Here is an 18,319-nt window from a genome sequence, read left to right as displayed (position 1 = left end):
CAGCGCTGGAGTACAGGTCATTACCTGGTCCTACCTACCAAGATATTACCTAGTCCTACATGCGCACACATTTCAAACTAAAACTTATTTATGATTATTACGTGTTATTTTTGCATTAAACTTGAGCAGATTCTTAATGTGGCATTCCTGTCCACCTGTAAACAATACGCTTCAATATACCAGCAACCAGTTTGACTATTTGGAGCTGGGTATGATCAAGTTGAGGCCAAGGTAGGAGTCCAAAAGTTCCTCCAGACTGGATCACAGGAATGCATCCTGCTGTGAATCCACCTCTAATTAGCTCTGATTCAGTCCTATTCTTGAAGACACATGAACAGCCTTACAACTACAGCCTCATTTCATGGGTATTTGCTTAAATAGTGAGCCACAGAACCAGGCATTTTTTCTTTTTCTGTCTTTGGCAAAGTGGAGCTTGGAATGTCCTCATAAGAAGAGTAAAATCTCAAAGGAGGCCTGACAAGGTCAAACAAACTCCACCGGTAGGCTGTAATAAGGGAAGGCATGAAGCTGTTTGATTGGATAGAGCGGGACAGAGAGTAGGAGCTGTAAGGTTGACCCTGATTGGCTGGATCTGGTCAGACATGGGAATGGATTTGATTCTGATTTGTGGCTCACTTGGGCCAAGTTTTTTCAGTTGATTTGGAGCCCAGTGGTTGATGTCCTGGCAGCATAGGAGGCCAAGTTACAAGGCCGACCGACTCATCAGAAGTTTCCTTTGGGGATCTGATGAAGTATAGCACAGCATGCATTAGGCCTAAAAAGAGTGTACTCTAAATTCATTTTTCATGTTACGGACCCAAGACTGCATCCAAAATTGCGCCAAGGTTAAGAAATTGAGCCCCAGCTGGTGTGTCTACCCCACCTTTCTTTCTGTCTTTTTTTACTTCCGTCCACCATTCCTTCTGTCCTTCCTTCATTTCTTTGTTTCTTTCCTTCTGTCTTTTCCATTCAACTTAAATGCTTCCTTAAATATTTTGACATCAGCCAAGCCCACATGCAAATCCACTCAACTCTCCTATTTAGTAACATAGATGGTTTGAATTCTTATTTGAATTTATTTTGTCATTGAACAGAGCAGCGGTTTCCAATGGTCACTTTTTTACCTCAGTGTTTGTTGCTCTTCAGGTTTCCCATAATAATAGCAATCAGGGCCCAGTTAACCCCTGACCTGTGTAATTCAGCTAATACAACAGCCACACTTCAAGTGTTAGGAATGTGTGGACCCTCACACATTTCCTGATGAGACACCCATGTCTCAGATAGGGATGGGTACCGAAACCCGGTATTTAATCGGTCCCGGGGCTAAATTATGAAAGACCGGAGTATCGATAAGCTCTGACGTTAATGGTTCTGCTATCGGTACTGGAGAAATTAATAAAACACACATACATTTATTATTGCTATATATACATTATCTTGCAAATTCTATCTCACCAGAGTCGCCAGCTGTTTTTCAAACATTTGTCTATGATGCATTTTTGCTATTCGCAATTCAGAAGCGAGATCGCGCCCACGGAGGAGCTTCAGCACGCGCAACATGAAAGCCCTGTTTAAGTATGATAGAAGAGAGAACTAAACATTCAAACATCTGCTTACACTTTAGGCCTGTGGCTGTTTTATTAAGCTAATTTTATTTTTTCATTTTGATTTTGGTTTCTAAGGATTATACAAAAGAAGACATGAGGTAAAGCTATTAAAAACTAGCTGCGTTTCGTCTTGCGCAACTTCCCTTCACAGTGGTGCGCATTCGTTCCTCCCTAAAACCCAAACTTAACGTCAGAATCGGCTCAATCGGTGATTAATGTAAGATGCAGCTCAGCTCTGTTAATTCAGCTCTTAATTTGTCATATATATATATATATATATATATATATATATAACAAAAAGTACAGATAAGAATACCGTTAAAGTATCGCATCGATAAGCAGTATCGGTAAGAGTAGTAATACCGTTAAAACCTTAACGATACCCATCCCTAGTCTCAGATAGCCGAGTCTAAGTCACGTTCACGATCAGCCGGTTGTCTCTAAGCCTCTACGGAAACAGGTTTAAAGTTCAGGGGTCAAGTTCACTTGCTGTGGGCTAATGGACTAAGGACATTAGGCACACCAGTTTTGGAACAGTAACAGCAGGTTGGTAATGGGCCCAGCATGTGATCTCTAAATGAGAGGTCACTCAGGCACACAGGATACATGTAAAGGGGTGGTCTGCTAAGCAGATCCTGCAGTCCATGGGTGAGAACAGACATTTGACCTCAGAACATGTGTCCATCAGGGTTCAGGGCTTGGAGTTAGAATGGAGATATTATAGGCAGAAGAAAGATGGAATGATATACTGACTTCATGTCAACTGAATAGGAAACTCAGACTTTACCTTTTGAATGCAACATATTTTGGGCATATGCCTATTACAAACCATATGTTCAAAATCTGTTTTCATATATATTGAGCTTTCAAAAAATTATTTGATTTTACAGATTAAATTAAGAGTTTGAATATATAATGGAGCTCTTCATGGTGATTATTTTCATCTGTTGGCTGTAAGAGCGATGTAAGGGTTCATGAAAGGGCTGTTTGCCTGTGTACACCTCTGATTAAGTCCAGGTCAATCATTCACGAGTACAGTCACTGCAGTGACTCAGTGCCACACCCTTATTATGTGTACAAGGAAAAATGTACACAAAGTCCACCTGAAATTCCAGAGGGCAATAAAACATTTGTGCATGATTAATACAGGAAGAAGAATCAACATATTCACCTGAATGCATTTGAGTGTGTGGTTCAAAATGTGCTGTTTTTTTTAACGACAAGCATAAAGTGTAAATTAATCTTAACACCAGTAGTTTCAGTTTTCAAGAAGCTCCACCTCATGCATCATTCGACCTTGGATCTTTTTGACATGATTTCTTTTTGTTTACTTTTGCTTTCTATGTCACACATTTTTTTGTTGTTGATATTTTAGCTCTTATGTTATGTTTCCCTTTGTTTTCTGCATTGTTAACATGTTTTTCTTTTGTTTTTCTCCATTTTTTTCTTTCTGCCATCCAGTATCTACAGATGAAATGGCCCCTGCTAGATGTTCAAGCAGGAAGTCTTCAGAGTAGACAAGCACTTAAAGATGCCAGGTCACCTTCTCCAGCACACATCGTTGTAAGTAACACCCATGAGTCATTGCATTTACAAAGCTCTTTGTTCTACAGCACAGTCCATGAAAACCAAACTACCTCCGGTATTGTTGGGTTCTTTGGGATCTTACACTCCTCTCCTAATCCACAGCTGTCAATTGGTCTAGTGCTCTATAAAAACTGTAGACCAGGGATGCGTTTCCCAAAAGCATCATAAGCTTAAGTTAATCGTAGCCATATTGGTTTCAATGGGTCTACGATGTACTTAAGCTTACGTTCTTTTTGGGAAACGCAGCCCAGATTGTGTTGTTAATGCGCTTGTCTGTAATATGGCTTCTTCATGAAAACAAAAGGGTGAGATTTCAGTGTAGCTCAACAGTTTTTTCCCTTTGAATGGCACAAAGTGGCAGAGGGCAAGACCGTCTTTTTATAGTGGAGACGGATAATTAACGCCCATGCTAAGCTTGGTTCAGGCAATGAGTGTCTGGAGTAGAGATGCCATGTTTATTTTGCCGTTTTATACGCTGGATCAGTGAGTGCTGTTATCCATATGTTTAACTCTAAATTTATCACTCTTTTAAAATCTATAGACGATAAGGTCTTCAAGGTTAGACACACGGCTGGGCGAAAATAATGTTACCATGTTAAATCATCAGGTTATTGATTCCTTTCCTTGGACAATAGACCAAATTTAATTTTGGTCTTTCCATTGTGGTGCAGGAGTTTGGGGGCTTCATTGTGTTTCCATAGTTACTGGAAGCAACAGAGTGCCTCCAAGGTCATGTTTAGGAATATAAGACAATAATCCATTGAATCCAGGATAATATTTTGTCAGAGAGATGAACACATTTTGAACATACAGGACTGAATTTTATTAGTTATTGTTTGGTTGTTAACCTTGTTATTGTGGTATAATGAGATTAAACATTCTCAGTTACCTTTAAAGAGTGTGCATGGAATTAATATTGTTATTTGTTTTGTTTAGTTTATTTAATAGGTGCCTGTGGTTTTCTGAGACCATGTATGTAAGATTATACTCAATATCAAAAGTCAAAATCATGGTTGGCTTTGACATTGACTGAAAACTATTTGCTATTTAATATTTTGTATTTGTATTTTGGGTCACTTTATTTTAAGGTCTAATTCTTACTATTAACAAACAATTAACTGTGACTTTTGCCTCAATATAAACTATTAATTTGCTGCTTATTAATAGTAAGGTAGTTGTTAAGTGTAGGATTAGGGATGTAGAATATGGACATGCAGAATATGTGCTTTATAAGTACTAATAAACAGCCTATATGTTATTAATAGGCATGCTAATAAGCAACTAGTTAACTAGTGAGAATTGGTCCCTATACTAAAGTGTTACCATATCTTGCTGTCTAATGCAATTTTAGATAAACTACCATTGAAAAGTTTGAGGTTGGTAATATTTTTTAAGGTTTTGAAAGAATCCTCATATTCTCTCTAAGACTGCATTTATTTGATCAAAAATACAGTAAATACTACCTGATGAATGAAGTGGCAACCGCAGCCCAGATTGTGTTGTTAATGCGCTTGTCTGTAATATGGCTTCTTCATGAAAACAAGAGGGTGAGATTTCAGTGTAGCTCAACAGTTTTTTCCCTTTGAATGGCACAAAGTGGCAGAGGGCAAGACCGTCTTTTTATAGTGGAGACGGATAATTAACGCCCATGCTAAGCTTGGTTCAGGCAATGAGTGTCTGGAGTAGAGATGCCATGTTTATTTTGCCGTTTTATACGCTGGATCAGTGAGTGCTGTTATCCATATGTTTAACTCTAAATTTATCACTCTTTTAAAATCTATAGACGATAAGGTCTTCAAGGTTAGACACACGGCTGGGCGAAAATAATGTTACCATGTTAAATCATCAGGTTATTGATTCCTTTCCTTGGACAATAGACCAAATTTAATTTTGGTCTTTCCATTGTGGTGCAGGAGTTTGGGGGCTTCATTGTGTTTCCATAGTTACTGGAAGCAACAGAGTGCCTCCAAGGTCATGTTTAGGAATATAAGACAATAATCCATTGAATCCAGGATAATATTTTGTCAGAGAGATGAACACATTTTGAACATACAGGACTGAATTTTATTAGTTATTGTTTGGTTGTTAACCTTGTTATTGTGGTATAATGAGATTAAACATTCTCAGTTACCTTTAAAGAGTGTGCATGGAATTAATATTGTTATTTGTTTTGTTTAGTTTATTTAATAGGTGCCTGTGGTTTTCTGAGACCATGTATGTAAGATTATACTCAATATCAAAAGTCAAAATCATGGTTGGCTTTGACATTGACTGAAAACTATTTGCTATTTAATATTTTGTATTTGTATTTTGGGTCACTTTATTTTAAGGTCTAATTCTTACTATTAACAAACAATTAACTGTGACTTTTGCCTCAATATAAACTATTAATTTGCTGCTTATTAATAGTAAGGTAGTTGTTAAGTGTAGGATTAGGGATGTAGAATATGGACATGCAGAATATGTGCTTTATAAGTACTAATAAACAGCCTATATGTTATTAATAGGCATGCTAATAAGCAACTAGTTAACTAGTGAGAATTGGTCCCTATACTAAAGTGTTACCATATCTTGCTGTCTAATGCAATTTTAGATAAACTACCATTGAAAAGTTTGAGGTTGGTAATATTTTTTAAGGTTTTGAAAGAATCCTCATATTCTCTCTAAGACTGCATTTATTTGATCAAAAATACAGTAAATACTACCTGATGAATGAAGTGGCAACTCTACAGCTGCTTCTACTGAACTGGCAGTAAACACTTTTTACATTTAAAAGTAGGGTAGCCATCCCATGTGCTTTTTTTTAAGAGAAAGATAAAAATGATTGTCCTCCCTCTCTGAATCATTAAATGAGTGGGAGGTAGTTAAGAACAGGCTCAGGTAAATACTGCACTTGAGTTTTATCCCTCTGACTCATGAGGCTGTAAATGCTTATCAGCACAGAGCAGTTTTCTCTATTGCCTTTTAAAACAGCCCTAAAGACCTACAGCAAGAGAGTAAGATGAATATTTTGCTCTGCATGGTGTTTAGCTATTTAGCATTTAAGGTCGTTTATTTATTTAGTTCATTCATATAATTCGTATCTGTTTGATCAAAACCTAACATGGTACTTTGCATTATTTCTTCATCCTTCCGTCTTTCTGTCTCTCTCTCGCTCTCCCATTCTACTCTTGTGCTGACGTGTGTTTGATTTGATGTTTCCTTGGTTTGCATCATGCCGTTGGTGAATCCATCTGGAGACAGTTGGTATTGTCGGGGATAGATAACTGTGCAATGGCCTGAGCTCTATATTTATTTATTTATTTTTGACTCAAGTTGGCCTATATGCTGCCGTACGTGAAGGCCTTATCAATAAATTGTACCGTAAACAGTAGTTACTCTTCTCTGTCGAATTGGAAGAACACCTGCCCACCTTGACCCATGGCTCTGAAGACGCCTGTCTGCCATGGGCTGATAAGAGAGCGCCGATGGGCGTGAGATAAGGAACGTAAGCCGAAGTTCAAGTGACCCAACAATCACCAATGAGAGAGATACAAATGCACAGGTGGACAGCGGGAGAGAGGAGGTGAGACCGTAAAAGGGCAGCATGGCAATGAAGTGAGACCGATGCAGGAGACACAGAGAGAGAGACAACAAACAAGTCTAAAAAGTGTATATACAGCTAAAAGAGAATGCAGTAGCACACATGAGGCTGATGCTTGACATTAGTTGCCTTCACACAGCAGCAGAATACATGTTATCAGTCCTATTTTAGAGTGCTGTATATGGTTATTTTCATACACGGCTCTGTTATAAATTGCGTTTTATAACCTAAGTGACTCTTTAAACTTTTTATGGCTATCACGAGAATAGAAAAAAAGCTTGACAGTATTTATTCATATGGAAAGTATTCAAGCTGCTCCTGTGTATGGATGCCTGTTTTCTTTAAAATATTAATAAAAAAAAATATTAAATGTATTATATTACATATTGCTCTAAATTAAAAGTTGTTTAAAAAAATCACATAATGAAAAATAAATCAGTTGTGGGATATGAAGTTTTTAGGTGGAATCCAACCACTAGTTAGTAAATATGTTGTCAGTCATAAGCACTAAATGTGTGACCGTAGTCAAAGGAACACTCCACACGATCTTGTGGCCATAGGGGTGCTACTCCACGCTGCTCTATGAATAGGTCACAGGAAGTGAACCTCTCATTTCTGTCCACGCCCATGGAAGGCAGTGCCAGGATGTTTAAAGTACTCAAGAGCCCTGCAGTCTTTTCAAAGCCTGTTAGTCCCACACAGTCAGCAGGCATTTACTACCTGTTCACAAGTCATAAAGAACACATCACTGCAAAGCGTTTGTCCCACTGCCATCTCCACTAACTTTTAATGTGATTTGTAAAGCCCTTTCTTTATATAGACTGTAATATAGAAATGACAATTCAGACAGGTAGACTGCAAAACACATGTGCTGTGTATTTGGCATCGGACAGAGCGTGAACTCAAGGACGGTATGAGCAGGGATCATGCGATTGCAATTCCAATGGGAAGGAGTTGGAAACAAGGGAACGATAGATTTCCCCACATCTGTGACACATTGGCCATTCGTTCCGGGATCAGTTTCCTGTTCTCGTTCCCTTTCTCAACTTGTATGCGCAGCTGTCCATCAGTGTTTCCCTATGTAGTGTTTCTTGGTGTAGGCCATATACTAGAGTGGTATAGCCAGATGTTTAACTCACAGCGTAAAGTCTGATCATTTGCAGCTTTTTATTGTGGTCAAGAACTGTCTACTTACACAGGAAATGACAATTTGATTGACATGTTGTAGTTGAATTTTTTACCATAAGTTTAGCTTTTTCCTAAATTAATAAGTGCTGATTTATTCACAGACAGAAAACTAAATGGCAAATAAATAAAATAATAATAAAATAATTATTATTTTCCCAGACTCATCGTACTAGTTGACTTGAGTCTGCACTCTGCGGTAACCATACCCAGGTTAAAGCTAGTGCGGTCATTTTGCGGGTCAGGTGACGTGCTAAATTGATAGTGAATACTGCATATGTGTGTTGCAAATTATTTTATTCAACTCATTTTAATAAAAAAAAATAAAAATCAATTAATTGTTTTAATTGTTTGTATTTTAATGCTGCTCTCTAAAATAATGCTGAGGCAAAAGGATACACTCACACACACAACCTCATGCAGGCGCACTACACACTGTCTAATACACACTCTCACACACACACACATTGTCCTCTTGCTCCGAGTCTTGTTGAGACTGGACAATGTCTCCATTGTTTTCTGGGCTTTCACAGGCAGCAGGGGACGGCTGGAGTGTTAACTATTTCCCCACGAGGCCCCACAGCAATGTGCATATGCTTGCAAGCACTATGTGCAAGTGAACCAACTGCAGGAAAACGCTGGAACAGTGAGAACGTAGGGAAAGGAGGAAGAATAGAAGGGGTGGAGCTTGGAAGAATAGCTGGAGGAGTCCTGGTCTGTTCCTGTATGTTAATTGGTATTTAGGAAGTGATGGAATGTGTTCCGTTTTGACAGAGCGGGACCTCCCACCTGAACCGCTATACGATGAGGGCATGATTGCTGTTTGCTGTCACAAGACGAGTCTGTCTGGTAGCTGGAGTTCAAACAAAGTTGAGTATTGATATTAATGTTAAAAATAAAGAGTAAACTAAATGAATCACACAGATAAAGCATTCAGGGCATTTTCCCAGACTCCGGCTGAGTAGGAGTAGTGTCTCAAGCTAGCACGGGGCCTGTAGTTTTTGCTGGGTAATTTGCTGCCTTTTTTTCGGACTGAATGGTGGTGCACCTGGACTGGCTTGACAATGGCTGGGAGGGCCAGAGGCATGGTGGGAAACCCAGCCCCCTCGCTCTTAATGAGGACCCCAGAGTCACAGCCACAAGACACTGAACCAACTGTCTTTTTGTTCTCCCCTTCCCTTTCTACTAACTGTTTCTCACTTGTCTCGCTCCCTCATTCTCCATAGGGCCTCCGCCTTTTCCTTCCCGTCTTTTTTGGTGCTGTTTGGTGCATAGTGATGTAACCATGGCCTGTTGTATGTAACTGTAACCGGAGTTGTGCCGCTTCTGACAGGACCATGAGAAACAAGGAGATGTCACTTGTCCTGAGACCTTTGGCTAAAGCTTGGAGAACATCTCAGCGTGTGCTCTTGTGTAGTGCATGAGAGGCCTCCCTGGAGCATTTCCTTGACCAAACTCAAGGAATGTCAACAAACTCTTTTACGAGGGACCTGGTGTCAAGGTCATCAGCCCTTCAGCCGTTTATATTGTTATATAAAGGACGCTCACAACTCTTGTGTGTTTTCCCATTAACAGGACCATTTGTAGGGCAATGTATGCGATCTCTTTAAGCAGCAGTGAGATAAATGGCCACTTTAAATCTCCTCATATTCATTCTCAGATTTGAATCCTGAGATTTCCCCTTTAGTCTCCTTTAGTGTTTCAGAAGTTTTCTCATTTTTATATCACTTTTCTTTTCAGTAAATATTTTCAGCAAATTAATTGTATCTAAATAAATTAATGATAACTCTAAATGTTACAATGGAATTATGCACCCCAAAAATATGATATAATGAATATTCATTTTGAGATTTTTTAAATATTACATTTAACAGTGTTAGCAAATTCAATAATATTAGCATATTGTGCACTATAGTATGACATACATCATTTTGTAGTATTTTAGGAGGAACGTTTGAGATGAAATACCATTCAAAAGTTTGGGGTTAGTACGATTTTTTTTTCTTTTAAGAAGTTAGTGTTTTTATTCAGCAAGGATGCTTTAAATTGATCAAAAATTAGCATAAAGGCTATAATATTACAAAAGGCTTATATTTCAAGTAAATTTCAATTTTTTAAGTTTTATTCGTCAAACGATTCTGAAAAGAAAGTATCACAGTTTCCACAAAAATACTGTTTTCTGTTTTCAATAATAAGAAATGTTTCATGAGCACCAAATCAGCATATTAGAATAATTTTGGAAGGATTGTGTGACACTGAGGAGTTAATAATGACTGCCGAAAATTCAGCTTACTACTGTACTAATCAATACTACTGTTTTATATTTTAGTGAGCATAAGAGATTTCTTTGAAAACATTAAACAAGTCTTAGAGATGCCAAACATTTGAACGGAAGTGCATTTGAAACAAGCATTGCAGGGCAATTGAGAATGCCATTAAGACTCTGAACAATAGATAGTTTTTCCTCTGTGAAAAATTTAAGCCATTGCTTGTTTCTCTTTTTCTCAGATGACATGGTGCAACAGGAACGTGGTGTACAAAGCCTTAATGCCTAAAGCCACATCAGTACTCTTTTTGTCAGTCAGTTCAGTTGATGTAGACACTGGCAACATGCTAACAATATCACAACCTCAAATCACAGTAAACAAACATGCACTTGCGTATTCTGCGTGTATTGTATGTTGTGTGCGAGATATGTTTGGGCTTGTACGTGGCAACGGCCTGACACTGTAGTCAGAGAGGAAACAGACAGGGAAGGAGAGGGGTGGCACACATAGCTAGACATTTTGTGGTTTTAAATGTCATGCCTTTTGCCTTCATGCCCTGGTTGAGTGATGAGTGTACCATGTTCTCAATTTGTGACACGGGACGTCCGTCTTTGCCTTGCAGGGGCCCTTCTGCTTGGAATTCCCCGGACAGGCTGATCTGAGTCTTCACCAATTACAGTTGGTGAGAATCCTGAATTCCAAGTTTCTTGCAGCTGGCTTATTGATTGTTTAAATGAATTACCTGCTGGAAAATCCGGTTTCAGCTGGTAGCTGATTTTCTAGCTGGTTATTTCCTGGTCCGAGCTGGTCATTAGCTGGAAGTAACCAGCTAAAGGTGGTCAAGTTGGATTTTGGAACGTCGTGGCTGGGTAACTAGCTAATGACCAACTTGGAAGAGCTTTGACCAGCTAGAAACCAGCAACCTTGTTTCAGTTTTCCAGCTTAAGCTGGGTTTTCCAACAGGGTAGAGAATAGAAAATATCAAAATCATTACAATGAGAGATGCCAAAAACTATTTTGTTTTTGATAACAGTGCAATGTTCTGCTGTATTTGATATGTTTGTTGCTGTGTTCTTGCTCTTTTATATAAAATGGGGTTGAGTCTGCTTTGCATTTGTACACACACTCTCACACACACACACACACCCTCATGAGCAGACTTGGCTCTTGTGCCTTTAGTTTGTGTGGTAATTGTAAACTGTTGCTATCCTTTGACACGATGCTTTTTGTCTGTAGCAGGATCCCTGTTACAATATACAGTGTTTGCGTGTAACAGGAAAGCATCAGCGCCACTCCAGCGGTGCAAAATTCAGCATCTCTGGATTCCTGGCAGCCCGAAATGCCTCTTGAGCTTCATCTTTGTCTCCTCGCAGGCCCCGCTTCAGCCTTGTTAATTATTTTCCTGCATCTTCCGGAATGGTGGCGATTATTTCTCTCTGATTTCTTTTCCTTTTCTCTGAAGCAGCTGGCGTGAAGAGGATGCTTTTCATTTGTAGCATCTGGGGTTGAACGTATGCCAGCGAGAAGTTAGGAGGTGGAGTGGTTTGTGTTTTTGTGTGCACACGCGCACCCATGTGTGTGTAAATGTCTGCATGACTTGGTTTGCGTGGGACGAGGTTAAGGATGTTTGGATGATACAAGGCCTTCTTCTAATTGTCCTCTTGTCCGTCGACATGAGGTAGAGGGAGAGAGAAGGAGAACGGCGAACGAGAGTGCATGTCTGGCACCGCTCTTCAGTTTTGATGTGGCGTGGAGTGACGCAACATGGGGCCACTGCCGCTGAGTGTCTCAATTGCGCCTCGGCCCTCCTTGATGGACACAAACAGTGTGTGGAATTCGAAAGGGGGGCACGATGGGTAGCCTTGGTCTGCCAAAACTCAGCAGCGGTGCAAGGATCAGTGGGGCGAGCGATTGTTTAGCTCATCTCCTTGTGTTTAGGGCTATAGAGAAAGCTGTGGCATTGTGGGATGTGCTTGTCTTATTTTTGTCTTGTCCCTCGGGGTCATGTAGGCCATGTCGAGATGGTAACCTTCATTCTGTGAAAAGTCTTGTGAGATTTAAATTGGAGTCCAGAAGCAATTCCTAAAGCTAATCTTAAGAGCAGCCAAAGCAAATATTGCAAGAGTTTAACAAAACATAGTAGCTATACATCTTGGCAGAATTATTGGTCCTATACTAACGTTTTAGGATAAAATAAGTGCAATTCTTGAACAAATCTTAAATTCTCATTTATTTTAATATTATAATTTTTAAGAATAAAATGGCAGGCTTTGCAGTTGTTTGAAGTTATTTAGAATTATTTTTAAGAATGTTTTTAATGATTTTTACATTTATTTTAAAAACCATTTAAAGACATTTTTTTCTGGAATACAAAATATTGTACTTTTTTTCTTGTTAGAAAATAAGAATAAAATAATTATATATATATACATATATATATATATATATATATATATATAAATAAAGAACATTTTAATTTTAGTTTATTAAGAGTGTTTCATTGAATCTAGCCCTCAGTTAGACTAGCATTACCTGGTCCTTCCCATGCTGGTTTTGACTAGTTCACACTGATTTGATGCTGTTAGTTGACCCACATTGTATAAGGGATTGTTGCTAAGAGGTCTATTGGTCTATTAATTTATAAAAATCACAAAACAATAAATCTTCATTTGTTTTATTATCTGACACTAATTACAGGGGGCAGAACTGTTTTGTTTTCGTAAAAAGAGTTTCTGTCAGAACTAGTTTGACAAGGTTCACCAAGAGTTCCTTAAGTAGTGTATCTCTGTTTCATATGTGTTTGAGAACTTGTTTGAATGGAACAATCTAAATGTTTGTCCATATGTCGCCCTAATGCCTCCATGTGCGTGTTGCTGCTTGTATTTGTGTGTGTTGTTTCAGCTAAGTGGCAAGCAAATATACAGGTTCCATGTTCTCAGTTAGGTTTTCAAACTTAGCTGCGCATGTTGCCGTTTTAGCACTCTGAGTATATGTAGAGCACTACTCACGGTCCGTCTAAAATAGAGAGAGTGCAGAAGGGATGGTGGGCGGGGAGGGAGTCGAACAAGAACTGCAAGAATGTTTGGGATTTTTGTCGGGGCCAAAACTTCCACAAGGACTTCCTGTGGGCTTCCAGTGGAGCCAGACAGTATTGTGCTCCTCCTTCCCAAACTTCTGAGAATCTAAACTCTAATAGAAGTGGCATTAACACGTCCCCTCCGCACCTTTCTATGACACCTCCCCCACCACACACGCATTATATTCCTGCACGGCATTGAGCGAGACGGCGTTAGCCAGGACTCGTACTGTATTAGCACTTGAGGCTGTTTCACAGGGAAACTTGTTTTGACAGAACTCCAGGTGTCTCATTGTTGGGCGTGCTATGGTTCAACAGATTTACCAATTAGTGTCGGGATATGGGCAGACGAGGGGAGAGGGCAGCTTTTAGATGGTGGTTTGGAAGATGTGAATGTGGGGGGACAGCGAGTGTGATGGAATGACATGGGGCCTCGTGAACTGCCGAAGGGGTCATATGGTCAGAGAGAGACGCTTGGTAAGTTGATATGTGACCTCCTTTCACAGGCCTGTTATAGAGTAGCTTGGGAAAGTAGCTCAGAATGGAGAAAGAGATAGAGGAAGAGGAGGGGGACGAGATAAGGACGAAGTAAACTCCAGTTTTAAAGATAACAAGTGCATTATTTTTAAGAAATGTATTTAACCATCATTGACTTTTTTGGTGTGTTATGTCTTGGCTGAAATCACTAATTCCTTAAACCCTCTTGCCTTCCAACCAACTTTTCTTGGCCTGTTCAATTCCAGTTGGTTAAAAGCTAGTATTTTACCATGCTATATTTTATTATTTAACTAAATTATAATTTTACCTAATTATCTTTTGCTTATGCTACATATAGACAAATATGCAATATATTTATAGGCAAATAAAGTAAAATAAATAATTTTGTAAATTGTGTTTCAGATTGACTATCCAGTCATATTTTGTGTCTTTGTGATACTTAAATTACAGAAAAATGAATGTGCTTACTAAAGCTTTGTTTTGTTTACACAATCTTTTATTTTTTTAAGCATTATTCTGAGGCATAATCCATAGCCTACTTGAAGACATTTTCCGTAGGCCTGTTGGTCGCCATTCCATCCATTTTTTTGATAATTACTGTTGTTTTTACCAATTAACTTTATTTTCTTTTGAGCATGGCTGTTGTGCTTCCAGGAAGTTTTAGGTGAACTTTTTAGAGGAAGTTGAAGTGATTTAGACTCCGTCCCTCGGGTGGCCTGTAGAATGAGGAGCTTTTTTTGGACACGGCCCAGTTGTTTTAGTAAGCTTCTCGCTCACCACAATCCCAGATATATTCACTGCATAATTTAATTGAAGTGTAAATTAATAGCATTTTCCATCAAATGTGTGGTTGCGCGAATTCAAGTTCAGGAATTCCATCGAGTAGAATTTGGCCACTGAGCGTGTGAAGGTAGAGGCGGTCGGGGTCCAATGAAATCACGTAGAGTCCTGCAGCACGATCCTTCGCTAATCCATTGTTTAGGTTGGACAAAGTCCCCCCCTGTGCTTCAGATGCAAACGCTGACTGCTTTATGGTCAGACGGTTTTGGCCATATGATGTGGTGAGATTCAGAAGTTCTGTGTGTGTGTGTGTGTGTTGCATCGATGAAAAAAATACAGAAAAAAAAAATTAAAGAAGCCAATATCAAGAATATATATATATGTATGTATTATGTATGTATATATGTATATAAATATATATATTTTTTTCATGAAAATAATTTAAATTTGAATAAAAGTTTTTTTTTTTTTTTTTTTTTTTACTAATTCCTGAATGCTCTTCTCTTTAGTTTCTGAATATCTCCTTATGTGGCAGTAAGCAGTTGTCTGCAGTTAACCACAGTGCAGTAGCCAAACGTATTCTCTTTGTGTCCAGCAGGGCGACGTATGAACGGACAGCTCTGAATTTGAAGATTACCCTCAGCATGCGTTAATGTTACGTCTCGCTAAAGACCACGTTGGCCACACCAGGTCAGGGTCCTTTGCCATGGGGCTTCGGCCAGAACAAAGAAATCTGCACCGACACTTTCCGTCTAGCACCGCTGCTTCCATGCCGACTACCAACAAAGCTATTCTAGTGGTGATCAAAAAAAGATCTCCTCAGCTTTGAACTCCTTCCCTTTTTTTTCGGCTGTGCATCAAAAAGAAATCAATAGACGAAACTTTGGAGCGCATGTCTCAGTTTTTCTGTTTCTTTCTTCCCCTCCGCCTTCATCGTTTGTACATTCCGCCACTAGAGTAAAAGCCAGTTAAAAGAGGACTGGCGGTAAAGATGACACTGTTGCGGATGCGGTCCACACTGGGAAAGGCCTCGACTGGGAGAAATCAATTCGGTGGGATGGGGGGGGGGTTTCACTCACACTGAAGAGGGTGATGCAGATTCTGTTTTTAGACTGAAATGATAGATAGGTTCCTGGTACCTAGAGACAACACAATACGTTTGAGGGTGTAGATAAAAAAACGAAGCGCTTTGGTGAGGCGTAGGTGTGCTGTTAAGATTTGTTTTATCCAGCTGTGAGGAAGTGCGTGTAGCTGTCTCTCTGAGCTTTTTGTGCCGCTGAACTGAAAGCACTTCTCGTGGCATGTTGAAGGTCTCGGATGGGTTGCGGCTTCAGAGGTTTGGGTCAGGGATCTGCTGTGTTAAAGCCAGAAGAAGTTAGATGCTGACTTTGTGTTGTAATGAAGCTGTTTGGAATAGAGCTTAAAAACTTGCTCTTAAATGATGGACAGGATATGGTAAAAAAAAAAGTTTGGCTTTTAAAAAAAATGTTTTATATAAATTCAGCAAGTATGCATTAAATTGATTATAGGTGGCAGGAAAAACAGTAATGATGTTACTTTAGATTTTCATTTCAATTGTGAGCTTTCTATTTATCAAAGTATCCTGTTTTTAAGCAGAACAGCTTTCAATATTGATAATAACAAGAAATATTTCTTGAGCACCAAGTCAGCATATTGATTTCTGAAGGATCATGTGACACTGAAGAGTGAAGTAATGGCTGCTGAAAATTCATCTTTGCCATTACAGAAATATATTAAAATAGAAAACTGTATTTTAAACTGTAATAATATTTCACATTATTACTGTATTTTTGATCAAATAAATGCTGCCTTGGTTGAGCATAAGAGACTTATTTCATGAACATTAAAAAGTAACTTTTTTCAGTGAAAGTGTAAATAATTTTTTTTCTGATTTACACTGATTGTCTAAGCCTTGAGTCCACTATTTGTCAATAATATTTGTAAAATTGATACATTTACAGTAAATTCTGTATATATGAATCCAAGGATTCCTGATCATGATCTATTCATCCAAGCAAAGAAAAACCAGCAGAATGTCAAGGCTACTCTTTTCCATACACTGGACAAGTTGTACAAGCTACTTTTTTAAATAGCTTTAGTCTCCTTTAACTTTTATTGCAAGGAAAAGAGCAGTCTGGAAGCTTTTTCTAAATAATGCCTTTTGTATTCTATGGGGAAAAATGTGAGGGTGAGTAGATGACAATTTGCGTTTTTGCATGAGCTAACTGATTTTACCACTAAGGGAGAATTAGTTATTTTTGTAATACAGAGACATCACATTAGAGAATGAATGAATGTCTGAAGGTCAGTGTGTCAGTGTAACTGTGTATGTTTGTGTGTATACGCCAGAGAGTGCGATGCACGCCGTCGCGCTGGAAAAGGGAAAAGATGTCTGCAGCGAGCATTCTCACTTTTCATTTTTATTGTTGTGCTTCCTGTTTTGAAAGCCATTAAGGAGACGGTTTCCTTACAGAAAGGGGGAAAGAAGAAGCCCGTCTTTTTGAAACGTGTCCAAGCGCAGTGCGGAGAAGAGGAGGATGATAGCGATCAGCTAACAGCCCAATAACAGGAACACAAAGAGGAAAATGCTTCGCTCTCTCACCGCTCCCTGCGAACGACAGATTGATACAGGGCTGGTTTTTGATGCGCTGATGAATGCCGAAGGATGTGCTTGTTGTTTGTTCCGACACAGCTGTAGCTCACTTGTCATGCGCCCAAGTATCCCCAGCACAAGGTCACGTGACCAAAACCCCAGAATGCTTTGTGACATCTGCCCCTGCCATTTTCATCAAAAAACCGGGCCGCGCTATTGGTATTTTGGGTGTTTCCTTCGGTTTATTTCGCTCTCTCTTTATTGGCGAAGTTGAATTGAGGGGTTGAGCTGTTTTTTGGTTGCGATATTGATCAGATTTATGTATTCAGCACTGAAAGGGTCTTGTGCCGATCTAGCCGAAGGGAGAGTTCAGAGTACTTATCTTATATCGCACAAGTAAACCCCTGCTTACAGTGACCTCTAACTTTTCCATTCGCTTCCCTTTCATTCATTCCGTCCCTTTGTATGGGGATCTCAGGCTTACCCTGGTGACATCGCTGGGGTGTGTGAGGTCATCTGACCCCTTGACCTGTCCCCAATTTCAGACGGTCGGGGTATCAAGAGGGCCTCTCACATAAGAATGATGGGCAGTCATAGTATCTCAATAATAGCTCAATTATTATTTTACATTTTTGAAATGTACATTTTGAAAAAGTAGAGAACAAGAGCACACTGGTCTAAAAATGATTCACACATTTACTTTTGCATGTACTCGCTCTGCTGGTGTGTCAACCAGGGAGAAATCACCCACCGGTTAACCCGGTTCAGCCCTCTGCGGTTTAATAACGCCTGCCAGGAACATTTAAGGAGGGTGTTGATGATATGTGCTGTGCCAGGTGCTGAAATACTTGTCAGTCTTAAGACTATAGTCCCTAGCAGTGTTGGAAAATCAACTTTGAAACTTGAAGCTAGTAGTTAAACTTTAGTTAAACTACATAAAAAAAGAAGCTAGCTGTGCTACAGTTCCCTACTTTTGATACTACAGTATAGTGCTGTCAAACGATTAATCTCGATTAATCGCATCCAAAATAAAAGTTTTTGTTTACATAATATATGTGTATACTGTGTATATTTATTATGTATATATAAATACAAACACATGCATGTATATATAAAAAAAAT

At 39.1% G+C, this 18,319-nt stretch overlaps 1 protein-coding gene across 11 annotated transcripts in view; it reads left to right on the top strand.

Moving 5' to 3' along the window:
* Positions 1–18,319, top strand: part of LOC107566231 (transcription factor 7-like 2) — an 82,505-nt gene that overhangs the window by 24,056 nt on the left and 40,130 nt on the right. For 8 of the 11 annotated variants that reach the window (XM_016251629.1, XM_016251675.1, XM_016251636.1 and 5 more), the window contains exons 4-5: positions 3,069–3,170; positions 10,852–10,911. In XM_016251629.1, coding sequence (XP_016107115.1) covers positions 3,069–3,170; positions 10,852–10,911 — 162 coding nt within the window. The remainder of the gene's footprint in view (positions 1–3,068; positions 3,171–10,851; positions 10,912–18,319) is intronic. The other 3 variants (XM_016251693.1, XM_016251683.1, XM_016251667.1) reach the window with 1 other exon arrangement.

Source organism: Sinocyclocheilus grahami, unplaced genomic scaffold (assembly GCF_001515645.1).
Source record: "Sinocyclocheilus grahami isolate Dianchi unplaced genomic scaffold, SAMN03320097.WGS_v1.1 scaffold26.1, whole genome shotgun sequence".
Lineage (NCBI taxonomy): Eukaryota > Metazoa > Chordata > Actinopteri > Cypriniformes > Cyprinidae > Sinocyclocheilus > Sinocyclocheilus grahami.
This window is presented reverse-complemented; position numbering and strand designations above follow the sequence as displayed.